The sequence below is a fragment of the Ciconia boyciana genome, chromosome 3, assembly GCF_034638445.1.
Source record: "Ciconia boyciana chromosome 3, ASM3463844v1, whole genome shotgun sequence".
NCBI classification, from domain to species: Eukaryota; Metazoa; Chordata; class Aves; order Ciconiiformes; family Ciconiidae; genus Ciconia; species Ciconia boyciana.
This window is the reverse complement of record NC_132936.1, coordinates 51390809-51400089: the sequence shown is the minus strand read 5'-3', so window position 1 is coordinate 51400089 and position 9281 is coordinate 51390809. Positions and strand designations below refer to the sequence as shown.

The following is a 9281-nucleotide window of genomic DNA, read 5'->3' as shown; positions in this document are numbered from 1 at the left end:
TTTAAAATCTCCTTTTCGGATGGAAGGAGTGTTACCTGGCTGAATCGCACGGCACGGAAACGGCACTCCCACGGAGCGGAATGCGTCCCGACCCAGGTACACCCTCGGGCGGTACAGCCCCTGCCCACACCCGCCCCTGGGGACGCCCCACGCCACGCCCGGGCGGAGCCCACGCCCAGCCCCGCCCGCCCGCCCGCCCTCGGGGCCGCCCGCCTCGGCCCCGCCCCTTTCCCCGCCCCGGCCAATGAGCGGCGGCGCCCCGCGGCGGAGGCGGGCCGCTTCCCGGCACGGCGCTTCCGGTTCCTCGGCGGGGCCGCCATGGCGCCGCTGCGCTGCCTGCTGCCGCTGCTGCCCGCCCTGGCGCTCGCCCTCGGCCCCGCCGCCGAGGAGGCGCGCCGGCCCCTGGCGCTGGAGGCGCTGGGCGAGGCGGGGGAGCTGGCGGAGGAGCTGTGGGGAGCGGGGCTGCCCGGCGACCTGCCCGAGCTGGAGCCCGAGTGCCGCCGCCTCCTCGCCGCCTTCGCGGAGGGCAGCGCGGCGCTGACGGGCTGCCTGGGCCGCCGCGCCCGCCCGGTGCGGCTCTGCCAGACCTGCCACCGCCACTACCGCCGCCTCCTCGCACAGTACGGCAACATCGCCCGCGCCGTCGGGGTGCGTCCGGGGAGCCGGGAGGGGCCGGGCGGGCGAAGGGGGGCTGCGAGGCTGCCCGGGGCGGGGGCCCGGCGTGCGGCCCTCCCCGCAGCGGTGCCGGTTTGGGGGGCCTGGGCTGTGTCGTTAAGGTTTCCAGTCCTGTGAGGTCTGTACCAGAGCGCAGTCGGGCCCTGAGACGCTGCTGCCTCGCCCTTCCCGGCGGCGGGTGTCTCGCCCAGCTCCGTGCGGAGGGCGAGGAGAGGCCGCGCGTGTGAGGCCAGGCCGGAGTGCGGCTGGTGGTGTGGCCTGTGACACTAATGCGGCGAGCGGGGCACCCGTGTTTTGGGTAAGCGGATCTCCAGCCAGCGGAGGTCAGTTCCCACGCTGTAAGCCCCACCGGCTGCGTAAGGTGGTTTAATGGAGGCTGAGAATGTTTGGGAAGCACCGCTGTCAGTGATGGCTGCCTTCTTGCTGCCTGGTGTTGTGGCATGGTCGGTGCAGCCAGCCCCCGGCATGGTTAGGGGCAGGTAGCTCCACCTGCAGAAAAAAGGCTTTGCTCCTCTGTGGAAGTGGAAAAACTTGAGTTGTTCTTGCTGATGTAGCAATACCTAAAGCAGCGCTCTGGCTTGCAGGCCGTTGTTGTATAGCACTAATGAGGAACACTGACAGAGCTTAGTTGCCTGGTACTTCTTGGAAAATTGATGGTCTCTGGAGCTGTGGCGAGTGATGCACATCATCTGTGGGGAGCCACGTCGCAGTGTTCCTGGCTCCAAAGCTGGTGGGAGTGTGTGTCAGCAAACTAGAAGTCCTGAGCACTGGTTGGAGTCTATGGACCCCTCCAGTGGGAAATCTTGACTGAAGCTGGGTCTTCTGTTTACATCCTCCAGACTCTTGATCAGCTTTTTTTTCCATTTCTTAGTATTGGACGTGGTTCACGACTAGTTTTGTGTGTTCTCATCCAGTTTACCCATTTGTAAAAGTTAGTCCCTGGGATGATGTGGGGATGACAATAGTGGATCAGACCAAAGGACCTTTGTCCGTTCTCTGGTGATGGCTAGAAGTGGGTGCGCTGGTAAGAGTACAAGCAGAGAGCAAGTTTATAGCAGTGTGTCCCCCGCATTGTGCTTCCAGTCTTGGGATTTCTGAATCTGTATTTAGAATCACTATTGACAAGAAAAATCTGTTGCTCTTTAAACCCAGGTAAACTGCTGGTGCTGCAGTGTGCTGCTGCAAACCATTTCACAGCTTAGTTACCTGTCGCTGTGAAGAAGTATCACTTTCTGGTTTTGATGTGTTGTCTGCTTGCTTCCCCTCACCACCCCAGTGCTTGTATTGGAAAAGTGCATGGACGTTCTTTTGATAATTGTCCTCTCCAGGGCAAATATCTAGCCAGTGGTCTCTCATTTTAGTTTGCAAACCTGTAGTCTGTTTGTTTCTCATATGGAAGCTGTTTCATACCAGTGACCAGGTAATGTGAAAGTGAGAAATTTACTATGTAATTCTCTTGGGTACTTTCAGCATGATGTTTTGTCTAGGGTTTCGTTGCCAGACATATCCCGCTACTTAAAATGTGTATGAACTCATTGCAGCTGCTGTTCTTGAGTACTGGCAGCCGGGGAGGACTGGTCCACTATGTGTTCTGGAGGACACATCTGTATTAGAGAGTGTTTGACTTTCCTTCTGTGCGTGGATTAACCACATAAATAAACGAGGTGTCCTCTTGCAACCTCAATCCCTGATCACAAGTAATCAGATATCTGATGTTTTTATCTTTGCCATGCTGCAATAGTTATAGTGCAACGTGAAAGAAGCAGCCAGGTTAAGTTTTGGACATATCTGAAATGTAAAATCCTGCTTACTAGGCTAATTAAAGAATAAATTAGGCAAACATATTTAAGGAATTATATAGTTCTACTTGATTAAGTTTTGGATTTAAAGTGCTTTTTACCGCTCATGAGTCCAGCTGGTGAGGAAGTTTCACAGTTGAAGGCCTTCATGAAGCAACCAGTGGGTTTCCTGCATAAACAACTTTCTTGCATATCTGTTTGTAATTTAGTAGAAATGAAAGCGGGTGAATGTAGGAGTTACCAGATGTGGCAATACTCGATTTCTGCAGTTGAGTCTCCAAGGGAAACTTCTTATTTAAAAAATAAACGTGTTGTAACAAAGAGAGGTGGAAACTGGGTGTCTCATAAAGCTCTGTAAGGAACATGTTTCTTGTTAAAGAGAGTATTTTCTTCTATGTCCCACGTCGCTTATCAGAGAGGCTTTTGGCAGCTTTGGCAATTTTGAGAAGTGCTGAAGTCAATTTAGCAGCCGGAAACTGGGAGGTAGAGCACAGGAGTCAGCTGACTGGTGATCATGGTTTCATATCAATGATTTGAGGGAGAAAATAAAGCTTTGAAGGAGAAAAACACTGTTCTGAATTCTGATAGGGATACTTCCTGTTTATTCTGTAACTGCTTTTATAGTTGCTCTGCATTTTTTTTATTAACGTGGTCCAGAGAATAAGTTGCTGTAAGAGTTGTGCTAGTGGCTGCTTTGAGGATGGGGTGCGTTGGGTGGCTCGCTAAGACCAGGTGAGCTTGGTACCTCTGTCTGGGGAGGACGAGAGCCCGGCCTGGTCATAGCCTTGGCGAGTGGCCGTGGGCGCTGCTTTGTGGAGGACTGTGTTCCTGGTATTGCTGCAGCGGGGGGAAGTTTGCTGCTGATAGAGTACGTTGGTACAGCGGTTTTGGACGTTGTTTTCTGTTTTGTTTTGAGGCCAGTCTGTTGGTTCAGCTCCTTCAAATATTCCTGCAGTCTAATGTCATTCTCTCTGGCTGCTTATGCCTTGAGCTGGCTCCTGGGACAACGGCCCAGAAATGGATGAATATGAGCTACCTGGTAGAGGAGGCTTCATCTCTCTGCTTGCCTTTTTTTTTTTCAGTCGTGTATTTTTGACTGACTTGCATGCAGTCCTAGTAGGTCTTCAAAGACCATGTGCAGTAAGCTGTGTTGCTCGTAGTATGATTTGGAGGATCAAAAGATTTTTATTGTTCTATCAATTCTGCTCTGCCTATTCTAGAAATATCAATGTGATGAGACGTGATTGTTTAGCTGTGCTTACCTAAAATACGTTTCAAAATTTTCCCTTTGTATTTTTAACACTTGGTTGCTTTTTTTGTTGTTTCCTTTTTTCTTCTAGAATTCTTCTGAGAGCCACAATTGTGCCAAAAGCATCTTGACCTCAGACAGGCTGCAGATAGTTGTGACCCTTTCGGAGTTCTTTAACAAAACCTGGGAGGCAGCCAACTGTGCAAGTATGTGACTCATTTTGTAGCTTTCATGCTACTGTTATGACTTAACTTTGCCCCTAAAATTTGCACAGATCAGAATTGTATGTGTTTGTTTAAATACAGACAGTATATAACATAAAAATCCTAAGCTAGAGCCACTCTAATGAGGGGTACAGGAGCTTTTTATTTTGTAAGGGATTCTGCCAAAATCTGAGGGCACTAGTCTGTTAGGAAAATTAGTTGTTATATAAATATTTATTTTAGGCTGTTCTTTCAAAAGGTAGTCGTGTTAGTTTTCTTTGTGATCTACAGACTCTGCTGGAGACTTTCCTTAGCTTCATTGTGGTTTCTTCTGTTTTTCCCAGTCTTCCCATTAAAAAAAAAAAAACCAACTTACATAAGAAACTTTTCCTTGTTTGTTAATGAAATCAGTAACTCTGGAATGCTTACACATTGAACAGTATCTGCCTCCAGAGCCATGCTTTTTATTTCATTTTATGGGTGGAGGATGTCCAAGTCTGTCCCCGTATCTCACTGTCCCCATGCTGATGGTGCTGTGCCACGCTTACAGCTAAACTATGGCTTTTTGCCATTCCCCCAATACGGGAAGTGGGACCCTACACTAATAGGTGCACTAGAAAACAGTGGGAATAGCACTATGGAGTTGAGTGTTAAAGTCGCTGGGTTTGCTGCAGAGTCTCTTGAGAGCCCAGAGGAGTTTGTTTTCATTTGTGAGTCTGGGCTGTGTGAAGGCTGGAAAGGCAGTACAGAAGCAGCTCTGTGGTCTGTGCTGTCCTGCTGTGCTTAGCCTGTGACCTGTGTGCTGCCTGCCCGGTGTCCAGCTGAATGCTCGCCCTCAGTACTGATTGGCACTTCCTTCTTTCAGGAGAATTTTCTAGGATATTGGCTTGCTCTTACGGTGCTGTTGCTGAACATCTAAATTCCCAAACCGCTGTTGTTTTCAAGGGTCTGTCTGGTTAGAGCACCTGAAGTGGGGTGGGATGGATGGAAGCAGTAACATGGTAGGGTTGAGCCTATGACTGGGAGGAAAGTCCTAGAGCTCCCCTCAAAGCTGGTGAAATGGTCAGCTCTTTTCTTAAACAGTAATAACCTACACTCTGATTTCTGCTATTGTGTTCGTGGTCTAGCTGTTTCCTGGATGCTCTCAGTTTCATCTCCACTGCTGGTGCTTCTGCTTTCAGATAATGGCTGTTACTGTTGCTGGGCAAAGCCAGATTTGTGGGCTAGAAAATAAAAATAATGTCTGTTTTATCTTAAAGTCCAAAGATAATTCAGACCCCCTCTTCAGAAAGCTCTTGATGATAGTCTTCATCTTTCACTTAATCAAGGCCAATTAATTCTGAAATATGTTCTCGATGAAGAGTTAGGTCAGCAGGTCTGAGACATCAATGGCAGGCAGATAAGGAAACTGCAGTGTTGACTAGACCTGTCTTTTATAGTTGAGAGCTCTTTTTGCAGGAGTGGAGTGTCTGGAGCTTGTCGGCTATGGAAATGTTAGAAATTAGAATATCCTGATGTTTTTCTTTCTCTTTGACAGATTGTTTAAAGAACAACAGTGAGGAATTATCAAATTCTACTGTAGAATTCCTGGATTTATTCAATAAATCTCTGACGTGTTTTGAACATAACCTTCAGGTATTTATGCTGTGTATTTGAGAAGCCCTAAATCCTCTAATTGCTAGCAAAATCTTATTTATGCTGAATAAACTGCAGATACAGATTAGGCAAATAAACTGCTGGTGAGTTTGTGAATTTTAGGCAGATAGAGCAATGATCTCTAAAATGCAGATGTTTACAGATTGAGAGCCTGAAATTAATTCTAATTGATATTCACCTTGACTTCATTTTGTATGTAATTGCAATGCTACTTCACATCAGAATTTCTGAATTCACAATAGTTGATAATTACATAGTAAGAAACAGCATGTCTGCATGCTGTAAGTCTCTCTTTCTATCTCTTTGTGGAATTGTTGCCTTCTGACTTAACAACTCAATCTTTAAATAACCTTCTGATAATATAGACTAGTTCAGAAAGACCAGCTACCTTAAGTCATTGTAACAATTCTTTTGACTAGTAAAATTATGGGTAGTTAAAGTTTGTCCATATTGCAAAGGCGATGTAACTTAGTGAAATAAATGTGGTAATTGTCCTCAAAGAAAATACCCTAAATAGCCTAAGAAACTGCACATATTCCATTTCAATCAGAAACTGGCCAAGTTCCGGGATCGTTCAGTAGTAAAAATGGGAAATGATGGGTATGGGACAATCTCTGAGGAAACTGTCTGCTTTTTTTATTATTAATGATTTCTAGGAAATGTGCCTTTATAGGCCTTAGTCAGGAGCAGTGTGGACTGCTGATTGATCACTTCAAGTGTCTGAACTAGAACTTAAACCAGTGGTCAGTGGGTAGCTGGTACAACTGTTACTGGACTGGAATATCTTTAGAGATTGTAGTTTTGTTTTCAAGTGTGTTGTATTGCGTTCAGGGGTGGTGAGGGCCACAAATGAAAAGGATTACTTACTATGGCACAGTCTGTCCCTGTCAATATAGCTCAGCAGTAGCAACCTAACAGTTGCTAGGTATGGGCAAACAAAAACAAACAAAAAAACCTATTAAGGAACCTGGTATCTCTGGCTCCAGAATAACATTTAATTACTAGTAAATTCCGTCTGCCCCCCTCCCTGGTACTTTAAAAACAAGTGTTTAAATAAAAAAGCTGCTAGTTCAAAGAACAGTTTGAGATGCAGAACCTGCAGGAAATGGATTCTGTCCCTAGTGAATTAGGGTTGGTCCCTTTTCCTCCTGCATTCTCATGCGAGTTGTCTGTCTGGGTCTCTACTCAATCTAGGATGCTAAAAATCTGGATTTTGTTTCAAACTTGACTCTAGCTTTTAAGGTTTTTTTATAATGCCTTAAAACAGCATTCATACAGAGCTTTATAACCCTAGGGTCAGACTATCTATCTGTCACCAAATAACTACACAGAAGTATGTAAAAACTGCAACGAAACCTACAAAATATTGAATGACCTGTATAACAACTTGCAAAGGATGAACAGGCAAGGTGGTGAGTCTGGGCACTCTGCACACTTGTGTATCGACGTGGAAGATGCAGTAAGTATTTATTAATACCCAGCAGGGAGACCTTGTCATGGAGGTCTTTATCAATCTGAGCCATTTGCGCTTGTCTTGCTAGGGATTGCCTTTTCCCTTTTGGTGTGGGACAGTACTGGCAGCAGTGCCTTTGTTAGGCTGATGTCCTGTGGGGAAGAAGTTAGCTCAGTGGGGCTGTCTTGCTAGGTCCTGTCCTTGGTCAATGCAGCAGGAGTGTGACTGAAGCTCCTGATCACCCCGGTGCATTCCAGTTTAAGTAGCTGCACTTTAATTTCTTGTTACTGTGAAAGGGATGGATTAAAAAAAAGAATTGTCTTAATCTTCTGGCTTTTAATGCGAAGCTTTACTGCTATTGTTCTAGCCAGTGTAATAATTGATTCCTTATTACAGCAGCTGTTTCTAGGGGTCCTCAGCACTGGCAACATATGTTTGGAAAAAGCTTTGTTATATTGTGGGGTTTTAAGTGGTTGGGCAAAAGGAGTGCTGTTCAAAGTATGGGATTAGCCCTGTCCTCACAGGCTGTCAGTGAGTTCTCTGGGAAACAGGCATGTGGCAATGCTACAGTGTATCTGAGTATGGTCTGGTTTTGAAGCTTGTGTAAGTTTTGATGTGAAATTTTGGCTCCATTTAAATTCTCTGTTTCTACATTTCCAGGGATTTGCTTGCTTCTGGGGGAGGATCTGTTAAAGTATTATTTTGAGGTCATATTTGAACACTTGAATTTCTTGAGGCCTGAGTGTTTGCCATGCAGCACAGCAAAAATGCATGTGCTCGCTTTCATGGCTTGCTTGTGTTTTTCTTGTAGATGAACATCACTCGGAAGCTTTGGAGCAGGACTTTCAACTGTTCTGTTCCCTGCAGTGATACAGTCCCAGTGATTGCAGTTTCATCCTTTATTCTCTTCCTACCTGTTGTTTTTTATCTTAGTAGCTTCCTTCACTCGAAGCAGAAGAAACGGATACTCATTTTGCGTAAGTGATGGTGCTGGCATTTCACTGTTAGAGTTGGGTGGTGCCAGGGACTTGCTTGGCTCTTGTGGGAGAGGGGGCCCAGCCAGATCTGCCTGCAGCTGTGCTGACGGCGCTAATAGAGACTATTAGTCTGCTGCTGTCCCCTGAAGAAGGGTAGTAAAGAGCTTCAGCCATATCTTTTCATTAAAGTTTCTGGACGTGAACAGAAAGCTGTTTGCAAGTCTGTGTCAGATAAATAGAGGGAGTGGAGACACTAGTTTTGTGGAATTCTTTGTGTTTAATTTTCATATAATTTTTCCCTTTCTAGCCAAGCGCATCCAGTCAAATGCCAGTCTTGTGAACATCCAAGAAAAATACAGCTGAGCTGCAAAACAAAACCTGAGAACTGCTGCTGGTATACAGTGGGTACAATTGTGTTGGAATGAGGCCGGCACAAAAGAGGAGTTAATTATGGTTTAGTGTAATGATACAGAGCAACACAAGTTAAACAAAATGCTGTCTGACTTCTAAGCGAGAATATTAACAAACATGACAAGGCAGGGCTGTGTGACACTGTATGGACTCTGGTTTTGAAAAAAATCTGTGGGTTTTTTCAGTCTTGGGCTGAAGCTGGTGTTTTTCTGTTTCTGAGCTTTTGTATTTCTCCTCAATAGAATACTTACACTTTCCTTGCATGGTTTTCTTTCCTCTTTAATTTATCATATTTGTTTCACAGAAACCTGAGATTCTGAATCTTTTTGAGGTGATTTTCGTAGACAGACAAAACTTGAAATAATATTTGATGTTCCTGCTTGAAATGTAGTGTTTAATTCCATGTAACATTCAGTTTGGCCAGACTTGGGATGGACAGAAAACCTTTAAAAAGGAAAGTTCCCATCTTTCTGATACCGCTCTCTAAAGTCATGCCGCTGGTCTCTGTTAGGGGAGGAAAAAAAGGCATGAAATATGCAGAGGAACTGGTAATATATAATGTCCAAAGCCAGCAACAAAAGCAACAGAACTGCCAGTGCTAGACATGAATAATAATCATTGATGACTACAGTATTCAGCTGTCTCTGAAGCAGGCAGCATATTTAGTCATTTGCACACTTTAACCACTAAAATCATTGCTTTTCAAATGTTAAATTTTCAGAGGCTTATTTTAGACGTCTGCTTGGGTAACTGAATGCTTCACTGTTTGTCTGTTTATTGTGTTATTTCCTTTCCTTTTTAATTATCAAGGGTTTTTTGGGGGGTTTTTTTGTTGTTTTTTTTCTTTTGTGAAGGAGA

The 9281-nt window shown here is 45.4% G+C and overlaps 1 protein-coding gene across 1 annotated transcript; it reads left to right on the top strand.

Moving 5' to 3' along the window:
• The first annotated feature begins 294 nt into the window (after positions 1 to 294).
• Positions 295 to 9049, top strand: OSTM1 (osteoclastogenesis associated transmembrane protein 1). The gene is made up of 6 exons (XM_072855611.1): positions 295 to 648; positions 3815 to 3929; positions 5464 to 5561; positions 6877 to 7041; positions 7847 to 8012; positions 8320 to 9049. The coding sequence occupies exons 1-6, from the start codon at positions 319 to 321 to the stop codon at positions 8373 to 8375; spliced, it is 930 nt and encodes a 309-aa protein (XP_072711712.1). The 5' UTR covers positions 295 to 318; the 3' UTR covers positions 8376 to 9049.
• The last annotated feature ends 232 nt before the right edge of the window (positions 9050 to 9281 follow it).